Source organism: Apiospora phragmitis, assembly GCF_038363925.1.
Source record: "Apiospora phragmitis strain CBS 135458 chromosome Unknown utg000004l:1.0-3135199.0:1.0-3139288.0, whole genome shotgun sequence".
In the NCBI taxonomy this organism is placed as follows: Eukaryota; Fungi; Ascomycota; class Sordariomycetes; order Amphisphaeriales; family Apiosporaceae; genus Apiospora; species Apiospora phragmitis.
This window is the reverse complement of record NW_027117402.1, coordinates 1,990,976-2,016,752: the sequence shown is the minus strand read 5'-3', so window position 1 is coordinate 2,016,752 and position 25,777 is coordinate 1,990,976. Positions and strand designations below refer to the sequence as shown.

Genomic DNA, 25,777 nt, shown 5'->3' with positions numbered 1-25,777 from the left:
TACGAAGCCGTTCTTTCATCAATAAACAAACCCTGCTCCTGCAATCAAGCTAGCTGAAAATGAGGCTGTCGTTGTGCATAGTGAAATCGGTATCTGAAATGTTTTGTGATGCAAACTTGTGTTTCCGTACGACTACACGGTTGAGAGGCGGTCAGTTCAGTCACCCTAGACTTATAGATGCACGACTTTGCCAATCGCAGAGAGTTTATTGGTTCTCAAGATCAACTCAATCCTCCATCCTATATTTTATGTTGAACGCTTTGCACGTTCTAATGATACGTCTAGCTCATATCATTGTGTCTACTACATTCTCAACCACTGTATTCTATCATCAGTGGCCTCGAGACCTCACCCAGTCACTTCTAGAGTCTCTCACCTGGAGTTCCCAGTTCGTCCATTAGATTCGAGTCTACATCGGTGTTTCTCTTTCATTTCGAGGCCACTGCGAAATCTTGAAGGGGTGCAGGAAAGTCTTCAGTGACTGCGACCAACCCCTCCTCATACGAACCATGCAGCAATCCAGCCTCGTCGCCGTCGTCTTCATCATGCTCGTCTTCGTGATCGGCATCTTCCTCATGGTCCTTATGGTCTGCTGCTCCTTCATGACCTGGGACGGAGACACTGAAGGCTGCGGCTGTTGCACCGTACGCCGTGAGGACAACAGGTCCGACTCGGAGGTGGAGATGGCCATGAGCGTCTGACGGGTGGTCTTATATGTACAGCAGTGGCGGTGAAAAGGGGTGTGAGGGGACGGATAGGAGTTGGGAAAGGGCTCGCTCGGGTGATGATGGGCTTTGGGTGGATGCAGTTACCTACTATTGCGACGTAGGTAGCCATAACTATAACATATGGGCAGTATTCTTTAGTGTATGACCTCTGTACCCTTCGATGAGTGATGAGGTTGGAAAATGGCTCATCAGCCCGAGTCGAATACTCTCCGCACGATCTTCGAACCAGACCTGTGGTCAGATATTTCCAGGAAAGGACACAGGTGAACCCCAAGATCGTCTGCGTCCTGGAGCTCTCAGTTTCGCCGTGGAAGTGACTCTACTATGAGTCCTCTTCGTCCTACCACTAGTTTCGTATGGCGGACGGCTGGCAAACTGACTCTCAAAACACATGACTAACACTGTGGGATGTTCAAACATCATCCTCCCCCAGTTTCTATGTATATAGGGAGGTCCAGCGCTGCTGTAGGCCACACTGTCAGATAAGATTGTTGAAGGCCCTTGGGAATGAAACGAGCCTATTACTGAAATCCTGTTATATCCAACAATGCCTTTATTCATCTACGGAGGTCACAGGGACTTATTATTTATCAGTGCTCTCAAACACCAGTTCATTTTAACCCCTGGCATATCATATCCTCCGTCAAAGATCAGAATAATCCGGCGGGCCTCATGGCCGGCCTCACTCAGACCAACGGGAGCGCCTCCCACGCGGCTCTGTGTTCGCGTCTTCACATCTCCGGCATCCAATCGGTATACCTAGAAGCCCAAGATGGCATTGCAACTACTTTTGTTACCTCGGTCCGTCCTAGTCTCGACCGTGTTGCAGTCCCTATGACATCACAATGTCACTATTCTGAGTCGATCGAAGCGAGTCCGAGCCTCAATGCATCATCGGCGCGGAATATTAATGTTTCGCGTACCATCACCGACACAGATAAGATTCGTCAACTCAAAGATTCTTCAACTGCCGCCGGCGCCGCTGCTGGCGAGCCGCTACCACCGTCTCAGCAGCAGCAGGAACAGGGACGGTTTCCGAGAGCCTCGTTATCGGCCTCATCACCGCTGCCCTTGTCATCTGTCTCATCATTGCAAGCTGCTGCTGGATCGCCTGTATGAGAGGCCGCATTCCCTTTTCGTTGCACTCACCAGACCAAAGAGGGCGGTAGGGTGGTGAGCAGAGTAGGATTTTCCCACTACCTAGTTCTTATACTCAATATTGTTTTCTAATCTCATTTTCCTCATTTTCCTCTACTGGGTAGTACTTGTCCATTCTCAATCCAAAGATGTAGTAGTGCTTGACCATAGAAAGTGTGCCGCTCCCTCCAAGGGAAATATGTATTTGATGCAGATAGTGCCTGTGCCGTTGCGGCGTAGTCGCCAAGATGACATGTAGACAACTCCGGGACGGTCCGAATCCTCCTACTGAAATACGGACAAAAATCAACTCTGTCAATTATTGTTCAGGGGAGGGCCAAATAAATCACCTGTAGCTGCTTAAGTACTAAAAACAATAATTTTATGGCGGGGTTGATCGCCCCTTTTTCAGCGGCTGCCTAACAAAAGCTTGGCCTGCTCCTTCGATCTTTCCATTCCACGCCAACACACACACACACACACACACAAATTATTAATCGGCGTCCAATACGCGAACATCATGGTTTTCATCAGCCGCAAACCCAACCCCTCGGAGCGAAAGGCCCAAATCAACGTAAGACTCTCGGCCTCCCCCACCCTCTTCCGCAGCAACCCGGACGCGGCGCTGCGGCTGACCCTCACCCTGTCCTTGGCGCCATCTGTCGACGTCGGCGCCGGCGCCGAGGGCGATGATGCCGGAAGAGGAAGAAGGCCGCTCACGTTCGCTACGCACCGTAACATCTGCGAGGTGACGGAACCGGGCTACGAGGGCGGGATCAACATCTTCGCCCGCGGCGGTTTCGGTCTGCTCCGGAGCACGTCGGGCGATAAAACGAGGATATCTCGCTGGGCTACTTCCGCACCAACGAGCGGTGCAAAAGGCCAATCTGAAGACCTCCTAGAGCGCGGAATTCGGTTCGTCACCGTACCCGCACCGGCCCCCGCCGCCGCTGGCGAGGAGGAGGAGGAACAGGGAGGACGATCAGCAGCAGCAGCAGTAGCCACGGTCACGCACACCCTGAACTGGGAGCGCATCTTCCAGCATGCCGACCGGAGCGAACGCTCCAGCAGGGAGGGTCTCGTGCCCGGGAGGAGTCCGAGCTCGGCATCAACCGCGGCTACATGGGGACGATGTGGTGGTGCTGGGGCGATTTGGAGACGGACCTCAGGGACAAGCGGCTACACGTATGGCGAAAGACTGATAATGGTGTTTATGGCGAGAAACCCGACGAAGAGTTCGTCAGGAAGGGGAACTGGGTCCTCGGCGAAAATCCCAGGTTGTTGGAGTGGGTGGACGTTACGGAGGTGAGGATCAAAGGGTTAGGATTTGGATTGATACCTACTGCGGTAAGACTATAATTTCTTATGTGTAGGTCGGTAGGCTGCGCGCTACTGCATTGCTTAGGATTTCAAGCTGGCGTACCATAAGCCGCGAGTATATTGCATTGTTTGTGGTTAGGTATTATTCAGCGCCCCGGGTGGTACCGGGGGAACCGTGTATGATGTTGAAATCTGCGTGCCACCCGGCGGGAGGATATAAAACGGGTAATACATATGCCACGTTTCCCCGTTGGTTTACTGTACAGTGGATGTGTTGGCTTGATACGGCCACGAAGAGGCCTATTTCTTCATCGTCTCCGTGGGTCAGAAGATACACCTGAGAATGTGCAACGATACACGATAGCAAGCATCGAAACTGAATCAAATTCAGCAAGTAAGTAGGTGGATACACTTTATTAGTCATTATGTTTACCTAGGTAGGGTATACACATTAGGTACTTGTCTATCAAAGTGCGACTCTAGCCGCAGCGGCAGCATCTAAGAGACAAAAGGCACCTCTCGCTTGCTCTTCTGCTTGTAAAACTCGTCGACCCAGCAGGACATCTGGTACACCTCCGCGTCCGCGATGGCCTTGACCTCGGCATTCACATCCCAGTTCTGACCGTACAAGTCGCTGCAATGGTTGCCGTCCGGAATCACCCGGACGGGAGCTCCTTCGTGCTCTCGACGGGGCCGCCGGGCCGCGTGATGTGGGAGCTGACGGTGACGTCCAGCCAGGGGTCGTACTGGCCATTGGCGTACATGAGGCGCTTGGTGTCGGTATGGAACCACCCGTCGGTCCTGTTGTTCAGCATCTCGATCGTCTTGCCCTTGAGAATGCCGTATCCGCCCTCAGAAGGAGGGAACATGTAGTAGCACTGTTGGCGGAAGTAGTCCACGTCCACCTTGCGCGAGACGAACGAGGGCATTCCGAAGGGGGCCCCTGTCTGCCACCACTCGAAAGGCTCGTTGCACAGCATCCACATCCACGTGCGGCCTGAGACATTGTCGACTCGGGTGTCCTTGTACAGCAGGTTGTCTTCCTTCTCGTACTTGAAGCACTCAGTATTGTAGGTGCCGTTGAATCCGTCCAGCCCATAGCTTTCACATGCTGTAAAGCTGTTGTTAGCTTACATGAAGTCTTGTAATCGTTGAGAGAGCCCCAAAAAAACTTACTACCAGGGAAATACACCTCTAGCCACCACTTGACATATCCGTCCAATGCCTTCTCTATGCCAACGCCGTTTTCATTCGAAACATGGGTCGCATTTTGAGTCGCATTGGGAAATACGTTCTCGATGTAGTCGCAGAACTGGAAGAACCTAACAACACCGTCCTGCTCCAGCGTGTAGAACTGGGTGCCTTGCCACGTTGCAGGCCCGTTCAGCAAAGCAGCGCCGAAGTCCTTGTCGCCAAGGTCGCCAAGCTTGAACCTGTCCTTGAGCGCTTGCTTCTCTTCTGGGAGGCCATGGAATAAGATCTCGTCAATGTGGTCGATCACAGCGGTCAGGTCCTTGGTGCAGTTCTTTGGCGCCGCTTCCATGGCGGGCGAGTAGTAGGTGTAAAAGTCGCTCAGCGCCTCGACCACGCCGCTGGTGCCATAGTAGGCCCAGTACGTGCCCGGCTCCAGTCTCTCTAGCCAGCCAGCCAGGGCACCCGAGTACGAACCTCCGGTGAAGACCCAAGGTGCCTTGGCGGGGTGACTCTCGCCACTCTTGTCGAAGGGCGGGTCGAAGTTCTTGGCGAAGTATGTCAGGTCCTTCAGAGCGTTGTCCAGTGTAAGATACTGCAGATTCTGGACAGTAAGCTCCTTAAAGGGACTGCTTCCGCCCCAGTAGCGATGCTCCAAAACAATGACAGCGGCACCCATCTTCTTGGCCATGAGGCCACTCAACCGCTTCTCGGTGGTGTAAGTTACGTTGAAGCCCTAGTGAGCTTATTAGTATTGAGGGGTACCAGAGGTCTTGCGAACCCAGCAGGAGTGATAGTGAAAGTTCATGTATTGCCATGTACTTACATCAGCCGACTGTTCACCCGGGGTAGTCAGGATGATAGGCGACCCCGGGCCCTTCCAGAACTGAGTTCCATACCAGAATCTTTAAGGAGTCTTGTTAGTTCCACGGCTGTCATAAGCGGAGCGGGTGTGAAGGATCCTGACCTCTGCTCAAAGGTGCCCTTGCTGGGATCCGCGTGATCCAACTGCTGATCGAAAGTTCCCCAGCCGTTGGTCCCATTCATGCCGAGCAGGTCGGTATCCTGTAGAAGGCTGAAATCGATAGGCCCAACTTGCATACCACTGGTGTGGCGGAGGGCAAGCACAGGAGCCAGAGGGGCTAGCAGCAGTACTGCCGAGACCGAGAAGGGGAGTCTCATGGTGCCCGAGGTTTGAAAGGAAGGCCAACGAAAAGAAGAGCGGTCTTCAGAGGAGGCCTGGGGAGAGAGTGAGGGAAAAGGGAACGAAAGCACGCGACAGGAAAGAGCCGGGCAATATATATACAAACAGCAAATACCAAGGGAAGGGCCACACACCTACCCTTTACTCTACATACCTATCTCCTTCCCCGCCCCGATCTGGCCTTGGCCGAGTGAGGCAACTCGCAGAGGATTGATTCAATGGCCGTGGATCTAGGCAAAGAGCCGAGATGAGAAAGACCCGCCTAAACCGATCGTCGCCAATCGGGTCTCCGGTTGCGACGGCTTGCTGGGTCGCACCTTCCTTTTCGGGGAGTTACTTAAGACTGCATGTCGACTTCACAGTAAACGGGTGCAGTGTCTATCCTTGCATAAGTGCAATCAATGTGCCTGTCGGTCTGCCGTTCCGCTGCTGTGGCACGCCACACCATACACCCCGGCTTGCGGTACCGCATGGTGGCACTATCAGTATATGTGCATCAGATCGCAACATCATTGCATTTCATCGCAACTTTAGGGGCTGAAGAAGAGACGAGCAGGAGCCTGGTGCCTGGTCTGTCATGTTGCAATGGGAATGGATCAGCCGTAGTATCGCCATATCAAGATAAGGGCCACCCCTGCAGGAGTGACATATGGGCTGTCGTAAGGATGTTTTTTTGGTCTCTTTAAGTCATGTCCCGGCATATACAGCATGTAGTCGACTTCCGGCATAGTATATCTTGGGCGGTCCCTGGTCGAAAGCTTGCTAGAGACGAACGGAGTGACCCGTAGTTGGCTTTGATTAATCATATATTTAGGTTACGCACCTATTTCCTATTTAGTATGCCTCGGTGCTGCCAAAGGCCTGAGGCCCTGAGGCTCTGCGCTGGCGGAGCACTGATGTGATCAAAGTGCCAACAGATAAGAAGCACATGGCATGACTTGATGGTGCTTCGTTGCCCAAAGTGAACAAGCAGTTGCGAACTAACTCGGCGGTCACGGCACTACGCGTTCTAATCATGGCAAAATCGGGTGTCGTATCGTCTGCGGTTGGAACATCAGAGTCAAATCGAGCCCTGTGACCAATCCAATTGGAGGTGAATTGTTTATCCCTTCAACTCTGGGATACGGCAACGGTCCGTATGCATCAGAAGAAAGCTAAAAGCTCGGATTGCGACGCTGAGAGTTTACGCTGCTTTTCGTGATGCGGAACATCAATTTCGCACAACTCTTGAACGAATTGGCAAGGCATGATCTGGGGAAGTCGCTGAGATTAGCACTTAAACGTTATTTGTTCTAGGCAGGGGCTTCCCTGTACGTGGGGCCGCCGCCTACTCCTATCTCCAGTTGTACGACTGTCACGCTGTCTGCCTGCCAAGTGCTCACATCTTCAAAGGCAATCAACTCCCCAGAGCATCCCGAACAGGAGGATGAATGGCTAAATATAATCTGTATGACTCCTCCCCTGCCCGTCTCAGAGATCAGATATCAGATTTCCATGATTACATCGACTTGTACACTAGAGCTGCTAGGCAGCATTAGCTGCCTTGAGGAGCTGTAACAACTGTGCCACCAGACCTCGACCAGGTGAGTCATTTGCCCGGGGAGTTGGCTGGTGGCGAGCCAATGATATCCATTTACCACATGCTCTTACACCAATCTCAAGATGCATCATCACGCTGCTGGTGACTCTTCGACATAAGCTTAGTTACATGTCGATGGAATAAAGGGTCCAGTCCAACCGAGATTTGGGGTGTCGAGACATGGGGACCTGCTGATATAAGAACCTTCTTCCCTCACACATGTAAACCCCCCAAGACCTTTACGGATTTCTCTCCATACCAAGGCATACACATGACAAGTATACCGCCCCTGTACTGCACCGGGTGACACACATTACAAAGTCCCATTGACTCGACCGAATATCAATACTTGCTTGCGCCTTTAGTCCACGGAGCCTACACAAAGTTTGCCCTGCATCATGTCTGGCATTACCAAAAAGCCCCTTAACAAGCCACAACTCAAACGGCCAGGCCCGTCCCTCAGCCCCGCCGCCGTGAAGAGCATGAAGATCGACCTAAGCCTCTTCGACGCCGAGAACGAGGGATACTGCTGCACCCACCCAAACAACAAGCGCGACCTGTCCCGCCTCAGCAGCAGCAACCAGGCAAACCAGACCAGCCGGCAGCGGAAGGGCACGAGTCGCGGCCCCCAGCGCCGGTACGGACGACGGTGCTGCATCGGCGACGACGACGGCCTCTCCCTCGCGTGCAGCGACGTGCCGCTGCCGGGGGACGGCTGCCGGGACAACAACAACAAGAACAACAAGTTCACGCCTCGCTTGGAGCACCAAGAGGCGTTTCGCGGCCCTGCCGTAGGAGGGGGGTTCGTGTCGTCGGATGATGTGGTGGAGAACGACGCCGACCTGTATCGCCTCGGCCTGCTCTATGACGACGATGCCGATGAAGGGAACCGGGGTTCCCATTTCAACCTGAATGCCATAGTCCATGACGAGCCCGTCTATGCCGTGAGCCTGTCCAGGCGGAAGCAGAAAAGGGGCAAAAACAGCGCACGGATGTACAGCCCGGGGCCTCCATTGCACGTCATATACGAATCAGTGGAAGACTCGCTCTATCGGAGAACCCATTTTCGCTGGAAGATTACCGTTTTGGCGACGAAGAGGATGGGGAGGATTGGTCTTTTATTCCTTTTCTAGTGCCCCATGGTTCCAGCACCACTGCAGATACAGTCTCCGTTGAAGAAGCCATCACACCATCTACGGAAGCCTGGGTAGTTTTGGATGGGGTATGAAGATAGGCGGGCTTCTTTTTACGAACATGTGTATGAATCTAAATCCAGGGGTTAGAGGAAGGCATTGCGCTGCTTATCGGCTTCGGCGATTATAAGGCCCTTTCCAGGGCTCTCCCAGGAATGGCATCACGATACAAGTCGAAATTGATCCATGCCTCTGTACGATTGGTTATATCGGAGGATGGAGATGTGGCCATAGTCACATCTTCCCGCGGCTACGTGGATATCACCCTAGGTGTGTTCTTGATGGTGACACACATGCACTACTTAACCTTCATCCAATCCGAAGAGCACATGTTTTAAACAGTAGAACATAACACTGTATTTGGCTGTATGTGATGTGGCCCTGAACTTTTTGATTAGAGGCACAGAGTAAAATCTTGGGGGGCTAGCTGCTTGTGTAGCTATTTCTTGGCCAGTTTGCCATCCAGTCCATTCCCGCCCTAGACGGGCATCCTGGGTGATCAAATGTTCCCATTAGGCAAGACATGTATCTAACGGAGAACGAACCTCGGAAATATATGTATTGATATTAAGTATAATGATATCAATCTAGAGCATATTGGTACTACACCACGGCGCGAATTCCAAGGGGCTCAAAAAAGGGGGTGGGGTGCACATGTACGTTAAATCCTATTGTTCAGAGTTACAAGGCTATCGACAATAGACGGGGACAAGTGAATTCCATTTAATGATAAGATGCTACTATAATACCCTATCTACTGAGCTTTCAGTTCCGCCTTGATTAACGTCAAAACGCTACCAAACGGGTGGGAGACGGCCGTATTCGTGTCTGCCCTCTCAAGAATGCCCTCTAGAACACACTATGCCGTTGTTCAAGTTATAGCTTCAAGGGAGTAGACTCCTTACCTTTTATTTGTAACGCGATCCCCGGCCAACAGGCGAATCCAGTCGATAATTTCATTTCTCCATTTTCCGAAACGTCATGTCACAACGAAAAGCAAGAAGAAAAGGGGTATCATGATGTAACATTAGTTGTCCCTTTCAGGGGGTTTTGGTTCTTTTTCTCAGTAGATAATTCGTGAAGCCCAAGTCCAAGGGTACGCAAACTCCTTTCCAAATTATCTCTCCTAAGCACACGCTTCCCTGGCTATAATCGCACACAGCACGCTGAGGCAATATCCCTGCTCAGCATTATCTAGCTGATGCTGGCGCCCGGGTAAAAAAAACATGGCGTACCTTCATGCAAAGAGTCTAGCTCGCTGCAATTTCCTTCAATATTTTTTGGCAACCTCGGGCTGAGCAATCCTCAGAACACATCCATCCTAAGTGTGAGCTAGGACCAACGTCATGTTCATAGCATGCCATCATTTAACGATCCCTATCTTTGGTTGATACGAGCAGTAGCCCGGTTCCAAAGGGCCAGTAGAGATGGTAAGCTCCAAAGCGGTCGCTCTCCTCAAACATTTCGGGTAACGATTGAGAACTCCTGAGAGCAAGCAGAGCTTGGATATCCTAGGCCCTAGCCTGAGCCCTGCCAGACATTGCAATGACCAGATCATGCCTTGACATGATTGGCTTAGGCTCAGCCAATATGCCCACCTGTACTTCCAGTGCTAGCCGGTCTCGGCGGCGGTGTAGGCATCGTCATACCGCCGCTCAACTCGCGCTCCATCGCCACGCCGCCGAGGCCACCACCGCCCATGCCCCCCGGGTGGTGCCCCCGGGATGCCGCCCTCCTCGCCCTCGCTGTCCTCCCCCTGCTGGCTACTGGAGCTGCCGAGCCCCGCCGCCGCCTGCTCGGCCTGCTTACGCTCGACCTCGCGCAAGCGCTCCTTCTCGACGGGATCGACCAAGTCGTCGTCGTCGCTCCAGGCGTCGAGGTCGTCGTCCGCGACGTCGGGCATCGCGAGCCGCTTCCAGAACCGCACCTCCTGCCGGCGCGCGCGCGCCTCGACGCGCCGCTCCTTACGGGCCTCGTCCTCGTCGTACTGCTTGCGGAACGCCCGCAGCATCGCGTTGGCGCGCCCCGCGTGCTCCTGCATCTCCCAGATCTGCTCCCGCAGCCGCGAGTTCTCCGCCCGCGCCTCGGCCAGCTGCGCCCGGTACGAGTGGTGCCACGCCGACACGTCCGCGACGTGCTTCTGCTTGTAGGCGTGGAAGTGCTGCAGCAGCGTCGAGAGCACCGGGCGTAGGCGGTCAGGAGCTGGTAGTTGGCGTCGCGGCTCGTCTTGGCGCGGTCGAGGGCTTCGGTCAGGACGGAGATGATGGTGTCGAGGTTGGATTCTTGCGCTGTTTATCCGTTAAACCCCCAGGTTAGCATATGCAGATAAGACAGGACCAATCGACTGTAACCAACAGGACTACTGACATAGTATCTCCTCTGCTGCTTCTTGGAGCACCTCATCGTTGGTGAACTGTCGCTCTCGAGCTCTACTCCGTACCCTGCCCAGTCCACTAACGATATCTTCTGTGACACGTCTGTTCTCGGTGAGTTGTTTCGACAGATCTTCGACCATGGCGTAGATGATGTTCAGCTCGGCCTGGTGGCCGGCGGGCGTTGGTCCGACAGCCATAGCGGCAGCGCCTGCGGCACCTCCTGGTCCTCCCTGCATACCTGTGCTTGAACCGTTTACACCATTCATGCCAAAACGCAAGCTGTTGTGGTGTTTCTGTTCAGCCAAGGATGTGTTGGGCTGTGTGCTGCGCTCGTATGTGGGGTGGGAGATTGTGTGGACAGTGCAGACGACTGTCGGGAAACGGGTAAAGAAGCTGTGGAAAGAAGCAGCGATTGATTTGCTACTGTTGCTGACGGCGATGATCTTTCCAACGTGTTTCCTGGAGGCTACTGTATCTCGTTTTCAAGTGCCGAGGGTCGGTGGTTGATAGGTGAGGTGGTGTTACTAAATTGTTGATGTTGATATTGGCATTTAGGTTAATTGAGGTGAGGCTTCTGGAAGGTCGCCAAATAAGCAGCAACCAGCCGCCCGGGACGGTTTCCAGGAGTGGAGCCACGCTTGCTACGTAGAAGCCGTCTCACAACCCGGCCGTGAAGTGTGCCTATTATCACAAGTAATCCTCCAATGCAAAACATGCGAGATAGGCTACCGCAGTAAGTTTCTATGACATTTCAACACTGCACTTAGTTGTGGACCTATGCCAATGCCCGGAGATAAGTAGAGACTGAGAACAAGTGTTGCTACAAGCTGGCGGTAACAGCGCCCTGGACATTGGACCATTTCAGAGGTAGATCTACTCGAGTCTTCTCGTAATATGCAACTCTACTCAACGAACGTCAAGTACTATTCGCATTACATACTGATTACTTCTTGTTTTTCAGGAATCCTTTGCTCTTCCCCCGTAGGTGCGGGTGCACGACCTCGGTGCAGAAGCTGCTCCTTCATCCTCCTGGCATTATGGTGCATGCGCGGCGCCTGGCTCTTGTCGCCCTGATCGGCCAGGACTCGGTAGACTGTGGACCCCACGACCTCATCCTCGGGGCGGCCGCCCTCCTTTTTCAGCGATTGCACGGCGTCCTCGAATTTGATCTTCTTGGGCTTCCTCTTTCCCTCATCCTCACTGTCCGAATCGGTCAGGAACTCCGCTGGCAGCTCATCCGGGAGGTTGTGTCGATCAAGTTTTTGCTGTGCAGAAGAACGGCGCGCAGCCTTCATAGCCTCGAGATCTTCCTCGTCGCTGTCCTCTGCGCCTCTCTGTTCCCTTCTGGATAATTGCGTGCGCTTTCTCTTTTCGGCCTGCTCTTTCATCATTTTATCCTTCTCCTGGCGTTTCCGCTTCAGATCCGCAGCATGTCTATAATTTTCTTAGCATTTGCAGGCCATTTGGTCGGATAGGGAGATGCATACTTCTCTGCCGCCTCGGCGGCTTCGCGTTCTGACTTCTTCGCCGCCTTGGTCGCAACTGACGTAGAGACAGCCTCAGGAGCTTCATCATCGTCGCTCTCTTCCTCGTCCTCATTGGCGTCCTCCTTCACGTTGGCAGCCTCCTTCTCAGCAGCAGTAGCAGCATGCTTGTCCAACTCATCATCGTCGCCAAAAACGACGTGAGACCCCTTGGCTTTGGGTGCAGGGCTGGGCGCTTCTTTCGCTGAACTGAGATCTTTGCGGTCCCGCTTCAGCTGCTGGCTCGCTTCCTCCTCCAATTGCTTCGAAAGCATGGCGGAGGGCGTGAAGGGCGTCGAAGACCCCTGCTCCTCCACTGCGTCGTCGGAAACCTGCTCGTGTTCTTGCGAGTCGGCGACCGAGGTTGCGTCGTGCTTTTCTGGCTCGGCATCTACGGTGTGTGCTTCCACGCTGACATGGTGCGAGCCGTCCTCGGTGTCCTCGTTGTGGACGCGCACGGCCAGCTTCTCGAGTTTCGGGGTTGCCTTCTTCTTGCCCTTGGAGGTAGTCTTCGTGGGGGTTTCTTCTACGGGCGACTCTTTCGTCTCAAGTCTGGCTGCTATCGAAGGCACATCGATGGTGGTATTCGTCTCGTTCCCAGGCGATAATATGCTGCAATCGGGAGACGTCTGGCATGAGTCGGCATATTCTTGGGCTGCTTTCGCGCGCCTTCTTGTCACGGGCGCCATTTTGGAAGATCGGGATCGCAGTACTTGGGAAGTTGGTTTAATTGAGCATCTCAGTGGTCTGCTGAAGGTCGTAGATTCCCACCCTACTTTTTCAAAAGTTTGGTGGAGCTGTACAGGATAAGATAGCCACTTGCTGTCCACTGTGGGGAGCGACCGCTTAATTGCATATGTGGATTGACAATGCTGGACGTGAATGCTAACGCTCTACGGAGTACACAACTATGCGACTTGTGTGAGATGAGAGCGAATGCCAGTGACTTTTAAGAAGACTTAATGTGAGAGAACTGCTCAATTATATCGAAACTATATTGACTGACTTACTACAGGTGTACACTGTCAGGATTGGGTGCTTAATCCTAGACTGAGGAAGCTAGGGACATTGATCTCCCACTGGGTTCCAAAGACCCCTGGATTCTCTCTCATCATCAGTGTGGCCGGCCTCAACATGAGCGCCATGAAAGCGCTGCCTCTCAGGCGGCCGTCAGCATTCCGGCCATCGGGGCTCACAAGATGCCTACAAAGAACAGACTCTCTTGAGGCAATAATACCCTCGATACAGCATCATGCTGTCACATCACCGGGTATCCGTTCCCTCTCTTCTACAGCACCGAGGCAGGACAAGAGCCGGCGCATCGCCGTCCCGCGCCGCAAGACAGCCGCCACTTTCGACGTCCCGCAGTTCACCCAGGATGACGTCCCGCCCGAGTTAGTGCTGGAGCACATGCTCTCTCACCCAGCGACGCCGGCGTACCTGTCGGGCATGACGGGGGCGCAGTGCCGAAGCCTACTATCCGAGTACGCGACGCGGACGCTGCAACTCGCAGAACCGGTGCGGGACTTCCAACAGGTATTCCAGGCGCTCCTGAAGCGCGGCGGCGGCAGCGGCGTCAACTCCACCCCAGAAAGCCCGGAGGCGGGGGAAGTCGCGGCCAAGACGCGCGCCCTGCACGCCGTCCTGCACAGCATCGCGGGCATGCTGGTCCAGGGCCCGCCCGGCCCCGTCTACAACCTGGTGCTGCACATCCTGCACACGCTGTGCAAGCGCGACTACGCGCCCAGCGTCCTGACGGTCGCGCGCCTGGCGCTCGTGGCCCGGAAGGTCGACCAGCCGCAGTTCGCGCCCGCGGTCGACCGGTTCGAGCGGCTCGTCAAGTCTCTGACCGCGTACCGTCCTTCTTCTCCTTCTTCTCCCCCGAAAGCAAAGAAAGGGGGAAAATGCGGTCCGGTGGCGGATACCACGGCGGTCGGCATCGACGAGGAAGAGGAAGCCTCGATCCGTGCCAACGCTTTCACCCTCAAGGGCTTGATGGTCGCCGCATCCAACAAGGACCGGTACAAGCCGTCACCCGAGGGCTACCGCGAGGCCCTCAAGTATTTGGAAGCGGCAGTGGGTGGCAGTCCAGAAAAGCTGCGTAGTAGCAGCAGCAGCTCTGACTCCTCCTCTACTGCATCATCACCCTTCGACTGGCAGATCCCGTGCATGGTCGAGATGGGTCACTGCTACGCCGCGCTGGGCGCCACCAACAAAGCCCACGCGGCCTGGAAGTTCGCGGCCGAGGAGCTCGACGACAAGGACGCCACTGCGTTGTACGCGATCCACGCCCCTCCGACCAGACGATCCGGCGCGCGAGGCGCTCCTCATGAAAGCCGCCGTCAGTGACAGCAAGTTGGCCGTAGAAGAGTTGAATAGGGTGCATCGCGAAAAGGCAGCAGGGCGAAAAAAGAAAGGTGCGGGAGAGGCACAGGAAAAGGAAGGGAAATGGGATCTCTTGTTGAAGAAGGTGATGCGGGACGAGTGGGAGAAGTTAGCCTCTCCCTCCTCCTGCTGCAAACGGGACTAAATAGTAGGCACGTCTGGCCAAGTCCCGCTGAAGAGAAGAGCCCTTGTCTTACAATACTGTATTCAAGGGAAAGCCACTTGATGATCTCGGGTGTGTACTATATTCTACAACGGCTTCATCACGCCGCGTGTTTTCGCTGCATGTGAAATAGCTTGCCAAGATTTGCCGGTCGTATCTGGCCAGCTTGTACATGTCAATATATTCTATCGAATTTTCAATCCCCTTGCTAAGACTGATCAGGAGAGCTACGTTGGGTACATCATCCGATTTCTGTCGATACGCCGCAGGACTGAACCGACAAATATCAAGCTTGAGGAATGCCCAATGCCGTAACCGAATCTTGCTTTGGGATAAGATGGTTAGTTGTGATTTCCGTTTACAAACTCCATCATCGACTAGCACTTAAAAGGGGCTCATGTGATCATATACTTGGAAAGTTTTGGTACGGTTACGCTTGGTAGTTGATTGATACTTGGCATCTCTCGCTTCAGACGCACAATGATATGTCCACCCGATTATAGATTTGCGAACTATTCCATCGCAAGCCCGTTCTAAGCGTATACACATGATCCCCTCCCCTGCCAGACCTGCTTGTTTGCTTGTTGAAGGCACCTTATAATAACCGCTTTGTTCCCTCCTGGAGAATGCCCTTCAAAATTCCTGTCCAGGTCCCAATTCTTCTTGTTCCTTACACGCCCAAATAGAAATGGTGCCTGCCCTCATCCCTCTACGGGATAACATGATGCTAATGTAGATACCAACAAATGCCAATTTACATTCCCAACGCCCTTTCCATGCAAACCCTGCTGATAAAGTGAGATGAGCCCGAACAAACTATGCCAAGTTGCTAGTATTGCTTCTGGTTTGTCTTCATCAAAACAGCTGGTCAATAAACCACGGCGAACAAACTTAGTCGTCGTGGAAGAATGTTGTGTTGTGGGATGGGGCCGTAAATGGTCCAGCATCACGCATATCAACGTCCTCACTGCCCAAGTCCTCTACAGGTTCCGAAGTAGGCAGTCCTAAGGTGGACTGTCTGTAGTTGACGTTGAGCGGGAGAGTTGGTTGGTTATCGAGCCTTTGGGGTAATGAAAGTGGCCTCTCGGCAAAGGCATCTTCCGGTGGAGAAAACGACCACACCTGTCGCGGGTTAGAAGAGCTCAAGGTTAAAGAGGAATATCGACCGTCGTATAAGGCGGTGATGAAGAAATACATACCTCCATCATCACGCGGCTGCCCCGATTGGCAACCGCCACGCACTTCTCGTCTTCGAAGACCACGCGCCACACGGATTCAGCTGAAGAGAAGTCAGTGTGAGCCGGGACCGAGCTACCGCACATATTAATAGACATACCAGTGATAAGCTCACGCACGAGATGACCCGTCTTGACATCCCAAACCTTAACCCGGCCATCACTTCCACCGCTAACGACCCGAGTGTCATCAAATTGAAGGCTTGTGACGCTATTGTCATGTGCTGCAAGTCGATGAATCGGGCACATCTTCTCAAGTGACCAGACCCGAACAGATCCATCTGAGCCTCCCGTTACCAAGGTATTGCCCCTGAGCTGCAGTTGGCCGACAAGAGACGTATGACCCTGCAGCACAGCAATGGCCTCGCCCGTGTGAGCATCCCAGACACGCACGCTGGTGTCTAAGCTGCCTGTGACGACACGCTGGCCATCAAATGCGATGGCGTAGATCTGACTGAAGTGCCCGCTCAGGGTATGTAAGCATCTGCCTTCCGAAATACTCCAGATTTTGGCAGTAGCATCGTAACTCCCAGAGACAACAATGTCGCCCTTAATCTCGAGGCATCGTACACTTGCTTGGTGGCCGACAAGTACATTTCGACACACGCCCTGCCGGATATCCCAGACACGAAGGGTAGTATCCCTCGATCCTGATATGGCGGTGTTGGAATCCGACATATTAAGGCAGCGCACAGTAGACGTGTGGCCCCGGAGCGTGTGTAAGCAAGAACCCGTGGCCATGTCCCACACTCGCACATCCCGATCGCACCCACCGCTAACGAGAACGTCCTCCCAGGGGACCATAGCCCGAACACCCATGACGTGGCCTTGAAGTGTCCGTAACGCGTTTCCTTCCCTATCGAAAATGTGTATCCGAGCATTATCCAGAGCGACTACAATGTACTTGGGGGTCAAGTGAAGACTAGTCACAACACGGCCATCTTGAGTAATGGTCCGCGTGGTGTTCCGACCACCCGTCCGCCACGCTGATTCAACCAGATAACGCTGTTTGAAATGTGATTTGTAAGACCTCAGCTTAGGTCGCATATTGGGTATCGACCCTGACGCTTCAGAGCCGTCAAAACTGCGAGAGTTTTGAGGGGCGGGTGCTGATGTAGGAAGAGCTCCAGGAAAGCTATGGTTGGCGTATTCCGGATCTGTCAAGGGTACAGCACTCGGTCGACTCGCCGCATAAGAGGGAACTCCGTAATAGACCTCTGATAACCTACGCCCATAGTCGTGCTTAACGCAAAGATTCCTCCAGGTCACATCGTCACTGAGGAGATCACGCCACCTCCTCGAGACCTGCGAAGCGCGCGCCAGTACTTGGGGGTCGTCAATAAAGGAGAGAATCCTTAAGCAAAGCTCATCCGGCAAGCTCGTGAAGGGGTCCTTCTTCAAAAGAGGGCTCACAAACTGGTGCACGAAGCTCAATTGCTGGGTCGTGCACATGTTCAAAAGGTCGGCCAGCAGCCTATTCCTTTGAGGGCCGGAACAGTTTTGGAAATGTTGGCGCACATGGGCAAGGAAGTAATCCTCGTCTTCGGCCGCATCGCTCCAGTCTGGCTGAGCGTGGGTTGGCCCAGGAGAGGCGGCGGGAGTTGGTGGAGGCGGAGGAGAGCCTGTTAACTGCTGATCGAAATCCGGAGCAGGCGTGCTCATACTGGGAGTCGGAGGCCCTCTAGGCCTGGGCTGTGCCATCTTATCCATTCTGTGATTGACGATTGGGCCTTGAATTGTATTCAAGGACAATTCTTCACTCATATACTCCCTCGTCTCTCTGAGAAGCTGAGTGGTCTGCCGTAGCCTGCCATGCTCCCTGTTTGTGGCCAAGGTCGGTAGACAAAGTTGTTGTCGTTGAACTTATAAGCCTAGACGAAAGCCCATGAAGTTCTTGATCGAACCAGAACAGAAACTAGGGGGAGCTCTGGTGGAGGGACACGGTAATAGTCGTTTTGCGTAAAGCTTTCGATTGCAAGTAGGTCGAGTCTGGGTAAATAAACATCAATAACCGCCACTAAGAAGATCAGATGAAACCGCGTCTTGACTCTTGAGGCGCAAGTGGGTATTTCGAAGTATGGGGAACTGGATGTCTGATATAGCTGACGAACAGTCAGGGGCTGGGTAGTTGAAGAAGTTAACACACGAATAATCAGCATACCTAATGACGGCTTATATGCTCCGGACGACCAAGATGGTATATAGCAAATCAACGATGGAAACAAGCCAGATAACCTCCGAATAAAAGGAACCACAGAGACGAGGCCACTGGTAGTCGGGCAGTAGGCGAGAAAATAATGTATATTGTTTCAACGCCGGCCAACGGGTATGCGAAACTCCGTGATTTCGAAAACGGAGCGACGGGCAGGACAGGACATATACAACAAATAAGTCCAAGTCAACAGATCGTCGGCAGTATTCGAATTTAATCAAAGTTGGATTAATGTCTTAGAGTCGTCTCTGGACAGGCAACGGACGCGAATTTGGCGTGCGAACCGGACAACGAGCCGTATCCGTATATATCGCTGGTTGTATTGCGACTTGAAGTGATAGAGGAAAGAAAGATTCGGGCTCGACGGCCTAAACAGTGAGGCGACACAGAGAATGGGCAGCAGGTTGGATCGATGGGTCGGTGTCGCAGGTCGTTCAAGACTGGCTGGCCGGTGGCGAGTCAATGGTCGGTCGGGGGTGGTTTTGAGTAAGCACCGATCTGTCGAATTAGATGGATGGGCTTTTTTGCTTTGGCGTGCAACTCTCAGCGAATAGTCGCCGTTGGTTCAGCTGAAGTATATTGGAGGGGGAGAGGGGGGGGGGGGGGGGTGTAGTAGGCTCGAAGAGACAATCGACTCGAGTTGAGTCCGGTATATCTGCATTCGCAGAGAGGGAGAGTCGAGAAATGAATGGGGTTTGTCAGGAAGTCAGACGGACAGATGTGAATGGATGGATAGAGTGGACAATGGGGGACCCCCCGGACTGGCGCTGACTGCTTTCCATCGCTGGCACTCGCTGACCCGCTGGCTCGCTTTTTCGGGGGCAGACAGAGAGAGAGACTGAGGGAGTGGGCAGCACCGCAGTGAGCTGCACGGCTAGGCTAGTGATGGGAGCGAGCGAGCGCTGAAGACGACACTGAAGTCTACTGTACTTGACTTGGTGGTAGTCTTGGCGACAGGAGTACGTGCAGGCTGCTCCCAATAAAGCGTAATGGGCCAGTACTCGTAGGGCCTGCTGGGAAGTATATGGAGTACCTCCTAATGCACGCATGGATGCTGGTTATGTAACATTGAGGCATGGAAAAGAAAGTCTCCACACTCCTCTAGCCGCTCTTTTCCCATGGTGGTTGGGTGATGCACTTAGTGCCGACAGCCTCCTGACAATATTGTGTTGGATTCAGTTGGGGGTTACCCTATTGTTTCAAACCCCATCAAACGTCCTGTTTGCAGTATAAGTACGGGTGTAGCAACCATCGGCGACTGACGTATCACTGTTTCCTCTTGTCGCATGCTGTCTTGAGTAGATAGTAGAGGGCCTCAGAGACGACGCAGGCAGCTGTAGCAGGACTACCAACAACAGCAGGATCCCTCCCTCACTTCCCAAATGCCGTTGCAGGATGATGAAAAGTGCCTGGATCCTGGGGATTCAGGATTGCCGGGTGAGAAACAAGCCTTGACTCGTCACAAAGTCCGCATTCCTTGTCCCAATTCGACTCGCTTCATCGGACAAGGTGCAAGGTATGTATTCCTCAGCCGGGACTGCTCGTGCTTGACCCTTGCAGATTAATGGTCCTGGTTGATGCAATCTGGAGGCAATATCGTCAAAGCATGATTCGTCCCAGCTACTAAACAAGAATCAACAAAAAACCAATAGACCGGACCAGAAAGACACCCTGCTGAAGACCAACACGGGCCGCAGATAGTACGAAGCCCGTCACAGCGATCGCGACCTACCATTCCCAGAACGTGCAAGCTACCGGCCCGTCTGTGAATAAGTTGCAGTCATTTCCAAGGCACTTTGATCCCACTATCACCTAGGTATAAGTCGCCGCATCATGACAGAATCGCCCCGTCCGTAGCGTAGCGCGGCAATTGCAGGGCAAGAAGCTGTCTAGCGCTTGCGCCATTACAAATCCATCGGAGGTGAGCCTCTCACTCTCATTGAACAGGATCCAATAACCTTTCTGCGCCGTGACTCGGAGATCGAATACCTTGGCCCGAGCCTTCCTGATCTTGGAATCATTGCGGCAGATGCATGTCCCCAATGCCACCTTGGTTGCAGAGCCGCCGCCGTAATGCCTCCGCACGCCGCCCATCAGAATAATTTTCTTCCTCTCTGCTTGCTAAAGCCTGGAGTACGAGATCATTGCCTCTTCGGACCAACAAATTGTAGTAGTAGTGCTTTGACTGCCGTCCAGGTCTGAAGTGTGTGGTGTAGCCCCTGGTCCCTGGCAGTGGCCGGTTCCTGGCTCATTTAGCTCACCTCAGCGAGATGACATGCATCAGCCGGGAAAAGCAAAAGCAAGTAACATCAAACATCAGCTCATTATGAACCAATTTCGTTTTCTGTCCTCAACCACGGTTTGATACCCCCTTTTCAAATCTTACGGGCACAATCGCCCGGGTTTCAATCTCTACTATAAAAAGAGCAACTCCACGATGCAGTAATGAGATCTACGCACTTCCCAGCCGTAGGCCGTATAAATTTCCGCTGGTAGGGTAAACGCTGTCCGTCCCCCAGATTGATAACTCGCAGGGGGGTCGGTTTGCGCCCGCCTGAGCTTTCCCTGTTTCGGCCGTCTACAGCAGTTGCCCGATGCACCTTGTTTCCTCTCTCGTCCACCATCTCTTTTAAGCGCCGTCCTGAGAGGTCTCGAAGAGGTGTGCTGCATTCGCGTACATGCAAAGATATCATACGAAGGCCGGTGGGTTTCTGAACGCCTACCCCGCCCGCGAAAGACTTCTGAGTCGTGGTACTAAACCCCGCTCTAGGTTATTATGTGTGTCGACGCCTATACGAAAGTTACTGATGGGACTATGGAAGCTTGCTTTCCACACACACGCGCGGGTGCTCCCATTGCTAGGTTAGGTGAGAGCTCCTGCCATGTTGCCAGTACTACCCACCCCGGCAGACTTCCACTTCCCCGGTTGTACGACCTCGCTCAAGCCCCTATCATATCGTTCAACGGGACTGACCACCTTGACGTGAGATATTGGTCTTGTTATGCTTACGTATGACCCCCGGATCTCGGTTATTATTGCTTCTTGATGATACCTCCTCCGTACTGACTGCTCCTTCTCCTCGCCACGTATATGTTCCATCACTCCCCCATTATGATACGGGCCACATTCAACAGTAGCGGCATGCTCGGGGTTGATATAATCTACAAGGGTGCAACACTATGTCCCTACCTTTTGAAGAGAAAACTTCCTTCTAGCTTACTGGTTGAGTATCGAAACCGGGCATCTGACATAAGCCCTAGATAGCTAGAAGGGTCGAGTTGTATATGCTTGTCAGCAATAGGGCATTCGCGCACGGCGGTATAATTTACCAAGTCTGTGCTAGAAAAGGCGCGAATGAGGATCTACCGATTCTCGTGATGGGTCATGTGAGTACATAGCCATGCGACAGCCATAAATGGAATAGACTAGCTGTTCATAGCTTTGATATACTGATGGCCGTTTGTACGTTTATATTCGTGGCATCCCCTACTGACGTATCTGCCCATGTTTGAAAGAATAGGTCGGGTGATACCTGGCGATTTGCAGTCAAAAGACCCTATTTTGACCCACCTCTTTGTACTGGAATCTCATCCCCGGATGATCTCTTATCTTACCTATCCTCTTGGTGGTAGATCGTCGAGCTCTTCCCCGCAGTCTTTCGTACTATGTACTTAGAAGTCGATAAAGGGGGGTTCGCCAAGCCACTCTCTGGGCAGTACATGGAGCCACAAGGCAGCTGATTGGACCGGACTCTATATAAGCAGTCACTTTCAGCACTCAAACACGACGTATTCCAAAGAGAAAGTGCTGATCCTCGTGGCATTGTGCACACGCGGAATTCATCACACAGTCTCCACGTAGCAAGGGCGGATGGGAGTTGAATCAATACAGCATGGTGTCTTTGGAATTGGTGCCGTAAGTAGACGCAATATACGATGATTCGGCGTCATTCAAGACGATTACCCAATCGTATTGGCTCCCAGCCGAAAGCAATTGAGATGTGACATAAAGTAGGATCTTATAGTCTTATAGGGGCAGTCACAAGCCCAGCGTATCCGTATACACAACAGTAAGCCTTTACCCATCTAGACAGGACATCGGGTCCGATTCCGCATAAATATATGAAGATGGAGAACCTGGTGTTCGGTAACTGACCCTTTCGAGGGACGTTAAACATCACGCATCTTGTCTCTCTTACACTAACATCGTTCTCAGCATGTTGTCTACATCTATTGCTGCGGCACTGGCGCTATTGGGAGGCCACGCCGTAGCCAAGAGCAGCAGCGCGGCCGCAAAGAAACCCAATGTGGTGATGACCTTCACAGACGACCAAGACTTGCACCTGAACAGCCTGGAGTACATGCCGACTGTCCAAAAGGAAATCACCGAGAAGGGCACCACGTTCACTCGGCACTACGCGACGGTGGCCAAGTGTTGCCCAAGCAGAGCATATCTGCTCCGAGGACAGGCTGCTCATAACACCAACATCACCGACGTTCATCCCCTGGGGTAGATCTCCCCTTACCTGAATCAGTCAGGTGCCTCCCTTGAGTGCGGTATCTGACGGTTAGTCTACATAGGGGTAATTACGACAAATGGCTCATCTCAAAAGAGAATGATGATTATCTCCCCCGTTGGTTAGTAAAGGCTGGCTACAACGCCGAGTGTATATCCCCTTTTTTACCCTCTTTGCCCACAGCTCCGTCCTCCAGACTAACCTTGCGTAAGACTTGGGGGAGTTTTTGAATAGCCACAATGTTGCAAACTGGGAGAACAAACCTAAAGATTTGACTCACATTGATACTCTGGTTGGTTTCGTCTCCCTCGAGATCATGAAGTACACTCTGCTGAAATAAGTGCAAAGCTCAAACCGTGTATGGACGGCTTCAACAACGTTGTCATGTCTGCGGATGGCAAGTCCCCACTGGCATACCATGGCTAACACCAAAGTGACGTTTTGCGTGCCAAAGTGTGAGTAACGAACTAGAAAAAGTGAGGAGCACGGCATTTTTCGTGATCGCACGCTGCTCGGCCTTTGCTGACCAGTAGGTTATATAGAAATGCCCGGATCGACTACCTCGCGAAACAGGACAAGCCCTTCCATCTGACAATAGCCCCGACGGCCCCGCACAACGAGCTCGGCGGCGGTCACTTCCCGGTGCCCCTGACGCGCCACCAAGACCTGTTCCCCAATCTGGGAGCGCCGCGAGGCGCCAATTGGAACCCCCAGTGATGAACAGCAGCAGGGCAAGCCCGCATGGCTCAAGCACCTGAATGCGACCAAGGCGGCGCGGGCTAACTAGCACTACCGGCTGCGGATCCAGACGCAGGGTGTCGACGACATGGTGGCCGACGTCGTGGAGCGCCTCGCGGCCAATAACATTCTTGACAACACCTACGTCATCTACACAACCGACAACGGCTACCACATCGGCAACCACTGCGTACCGACGGGGACATCGCTCCCCTATCGCGAGGACACCAACCTGCCCTCCTCGTCCGGGGTCCCCAGGTGCCTGCGGGTGCCAGGTCGGACCTGCCGGGGGCGCACGTCGACCTAGCGCCCACGTTCCTCGATATCGCGGGTGTTGCGCCCGCCAACCGCCCGGACTATCTCCACGGTCGCAGTCTGCTGGGTGACTGGCACGGCCCGCAGCGATCGTCAGCGAAAACTTGCCCAGCCGACGCGACCGCAGTCGCAACCGATGTGATCAACGTCGAGTTCTGGGGCGAGGGGAGGTAGAGGCCCCCCGGGGTTCGGCCCAGAACAAGAGCAATACGTACAAGACGTTGCGGGTTGTAGGTGGAAATGGCCATAACTACTTATACTCAAGATGGTAAGCGAGTTCGAAGTGTTCAATCCTCCCTGTCTTGGTGTCTTGGCATGGATGAATACGTGATAACTGCAGAGTTGCTCGTATATATCCATATTTTCCCCGAAACACACATGTTTTCCACTCATTCTTTCCTTCCGGAATGACAGGATTAATACCGAGGGTCAATAGGTGCACCGGGGAGACGGAGCTGTACGACACGGCGACCGACCAAGTCGTGCGCCGCAGCATCCTGCCACAACCCGTGGCGAATCCTCCAACCCGAGCAAGACCGCCAGGGAGCCATAGTCCCCGAAAACGCCTCTCTCACGATCCGATGCCTCGAAGACGCGACGCAGGAGAAATACGACGACTTCTTCAACAAGACGGTGCCGCAGGTGCACTTCGACGCGTGCCTGCCGTACCAGTTCGAGCCGAACGAGGCGCCGTTCTGGGGCCCCCACGAGCTCGGGAGGCGGCACCGCGCGCCGACGGACAACTATGTACGAAAGCCCCCAGGTCACCAAGTGCCGGGCCGCACCCAATAAGGTGAACTAGGGCGGCCCTGGGCAGAGGAACGCGACCATCGAGGAGATACTCGAGCAGGCCAAGGAGCTCACGCCGAAGCAGCTGGGTCCGCTGCGGCAGGATGTCGATTGTGGCAGTTAAAAGATAGTAATAATGCTTGGGGGAAAGAAGAAAGACGGAGATATGAGCAGAGGTGGTGGTATTTTAAGGGGTTTGTGGGTCCGGTATGTACGGGGTCGAATAATAGGAGGTAGGTAAATGTATTTATTAATATCAACCTAGACTCTCCATATAAGTGATTAAGGAGGTAGAGGAAGAGTGCATCTCAGTTGCGATATTCTGATCTACGAAATTATTCTAAGCGAGTGGCGGCCATGACTGCACAAGATTGATACGCCCGCCTTCGTCGTCGAACGTCCCGGAAACCGAATTTTGCCGTTCTCTCTCCTCACGCGCTCCGGCGGCCTAACTTCACGTCCCAGCTGAAGATGGTGTATTTCCATCTCCCCCCGCCGACTGTGAAATCGAAGTGACTTTCCATACCCCCTCACCCCCTTCAGACGTACCTGTCTCTTCTGGTCTGGGTAAGACCTCCCATTGTTCGCCATCGCGATTCTTGACGTCCTGGCCCTGGGACGGTGCCAAGGTGTCGGAGCGCGTTGCGTCCTCGGGCACTGCTTTGTATCCTTAGCCATGTGTGTTAACAGGAGGTAGAATAGGTACAGTCTCTTGGCAAGTACCTTTAGAACCCTGAGGTTTGACACTGCTTTCAGTTGCGGCAGCGTGTCCTCCACTTCCGTCCTTTTCGTCATCGTGGGTAGATGCTGGATGTGGAGATTCAGCGTACCTATTGGCATCGACGCCTGTCGTGGTCAGGTCAAACACGAATATAATACATGTAGGGGAGAGTGTGATGAGCAAGTACCAGAGGGTATTCGACCTCCTTTCTGTGTCATGTCCTCAGCTGTAATTGTTTCAGATTCGATGTTAAATTCGTTGGCAGAATCTCGTTCGCGACGTTGTAGGCGAAGGTTCTAGAGCCTTGAGTATGGCTCGTTCCCCTGTGAGAAATAGCGGCAGTTGTGGTCAGAGGCGTATTACGAGCCAACAGACAGATGATAAACAACCAAAATACGGACCTGCCAATCGGAACCCAGCGAGTTATCCGACTTCTCCGCCTGCCTGCACCC

The 25,777-nt window shown here is 53.3% G+C and overlaps 11 protein-coding genes across 11 annotated transcripts; 7 read left to right on the top strand and 4 right to left on the bottom strand.

Moving 5' to 3' along the window:
- Positions 1–509: 509 nt before the first annotated feature.
- PG994_003761 (uncharacterized protein) lies at positions 510–701 on the top strand (the record flags this gene model as incomplete). Its single annotated transcript, XM_066855170.1, has 1 exon — positions 510–701. The coding sequence occupies one exon, from the start codon at positions 510–512 to the stop codon at positions 699–701; it is 192 nt and encodes a 63-aa protein (XP_066719448.1).
- A 699-nt stretch (positions 702–1,400) lies between these two features.
- Positions 1,401–1,847, top strand: PG994_003760 (uncharacterized protein; the record flags this gene model as incomplete). Its single annotated transcript, XM_066855169.1, has 1 exon — positions 1,401–1,847. One exon carries the CDS (start codon positions 1,401–1,403, stop codon positions 1,845–1,847), a length of 447 nt encoding a protein of 148 aa, XP_066719447.1.
- A 538-nt stretch (positions 1,848–2,385) lies between these two features.
- Positions 2,386–3,224, top strand: PG994_003759 (aconitate hydratase 1; the record flags this gene model as incomplete). The annotated part of the gene is given in 2 exon segments (XM_066855168.1): positions 2,386–2,946; positions 2,958–3,224. 2 exon segments carry the CDS (start codon positions 2,386–2,388, stop codon positions 3,222–3,224), a joined length of 828 nt encoding a protein of 275 aa, XP_066719446.1.
- Positions 3,225–3,683: 459 nt separating this feature from the next.
- Positions 3,684–5,558, bottom strand: PG994_003758 (serine-type peptidase; the record flags this gene model as incomplete). The annotated part of the gene is made up of 5 exons (XM_066855167.1): positions 3,684–3,819; positions 3,846–4,296; positions 4,362–5,112; positions 5,203–5,281; positions 5,344–5,558. The coding sequence occupies 5 exons, from the start codon at positions 5,556–5,558 to the stop codon at positions 3,684–3,686; spliced, it is 1,632 nt and encodes a 543-aa protein (XP_066719445.1).
- A 1,999-nt stretch (positions 5,559–7,557) lies between these two features.
- PG994_003757 (uncharacterized protein) lies at positions 7,558–8,292 on the top strand (the record flags this gene model as incomplete). The annotated part of the gene is made up of 1 exon (XM_066855166.1): positions 7,558–8,292. One exon carries the CDS (start codon positions 7,558–7,560, stop codon positions 8,290–8,292), a length of 735 nt encoding a protein of 244 aa, XP_066719444.1.
- A 1,672-nt stretch (positions 8,293–9,964) lies between these two features.
- On the bottom strand, positions 9,965–10,924 carry PG994_003756 (uncharacterized protein; the record flags this gene model as incomplete). The annotated part of the gene is made up of 3 exons (XM_066855165.1): positions 9,965–10,513; positions 10,540–10,640; positions 10,720–10,924. 3 exons carry the CDS (start codon positions 10,922–10,924, stop codon positions 9,965–9,967), a joined length of 855 nt encoding a protein of 284 aa, XP_066719443.1.
- Positions 10,925–11,659: 735 nt separating this feature from the next.
- Positions 11,660–12,939, bottom strand: PG994_003755 (uncharacterized protein; the record flags this gene model as incomplete). The annotated part of the gene is made up of 2 exons (XM_066855164.1): positions 11,660–12,161; positions 12,215–12,939. 2 exons carry the CDS (start codon positions 12,937–12,939, stop codon positions 11,660–11,662), a joined length of 1,227 nt encoding a protein of 408 aa, XP_066719442.1.
- Positions 12,940–13,384: 445 nt separating this feature from the next.
- Positions 13,385–14,599, top strand: PG994_003754 (uncharacterized protein; the record flags this gene model as incomplete). Its single annotated transcript, XM_066855163.1, has 1 exon — positions 13,385–14,599. One exon carries the CDS (start codon positions 13,385–13,387, stop codon positions 14,597–14,599), a length of 1,215 nt encoding a protein of 404 aa, XP_066719441.1.
- A 1,090-nt stretch (positions 14,600–15,689) lies between these two features.
- Positions 15,690–17,851, bottom strand: PG994_003753 (F-box and WD-40 domain-containing protein CDC4; the record flags this gene model as incomplete). Its single annotated transcript, XM_066855162.1, has 3 exons — positions 15,690–15,920; positions 15,998–16,077; positions 16,135–17,851. Coding segments are annotated over 3 exons (2,028 nt in total), but the record flags the coding sequence as incomplete, so codon positions are not given.
- Positions 17,852–22,462: 4,611 nt separating this feature from the next.
- PG994_003752 (Arylsulfatase) lies at positions 22,463–23,989 on the top strand (the record flags this gene model as incomplete). Its single annotated transcript, XM_066855161.1, has 4 exons — positions 22,463–22,755; positions 23,305–23,404; positions 23,550–23,690; positions 23,759–23,989. The coding sequence occupies 4 exons, from the start codon at positions 22,463–22,465 to the stop codon at positions 23,987–23,989; spliced, it is 765 nt and encodes a 254-aa protein (XP_066719439.1).
- Positions 23,990–24,055: 66 nt separating this feature from the next.
- On the top strand, positions 24,056–24,728 carry PG994_003751 (arylsulfatase; the record flags this gene model as incomplete). The annotated part of the gene is made up of 3 exons (XM_066855160.1): positions 24,056–24,083; positions 24,252–24,562; positions 24,618–24,728. 3 exons carry the CDS (start codon positions 24,056–24,058, stop codon positions 24,726–24,728), a joined length of 450 nt encoding a protein of 149 aa, XP_066719438.1.
- Between the last annotated feature and the right edge of the window lie 1,049 nt (positions 24,729–25,777).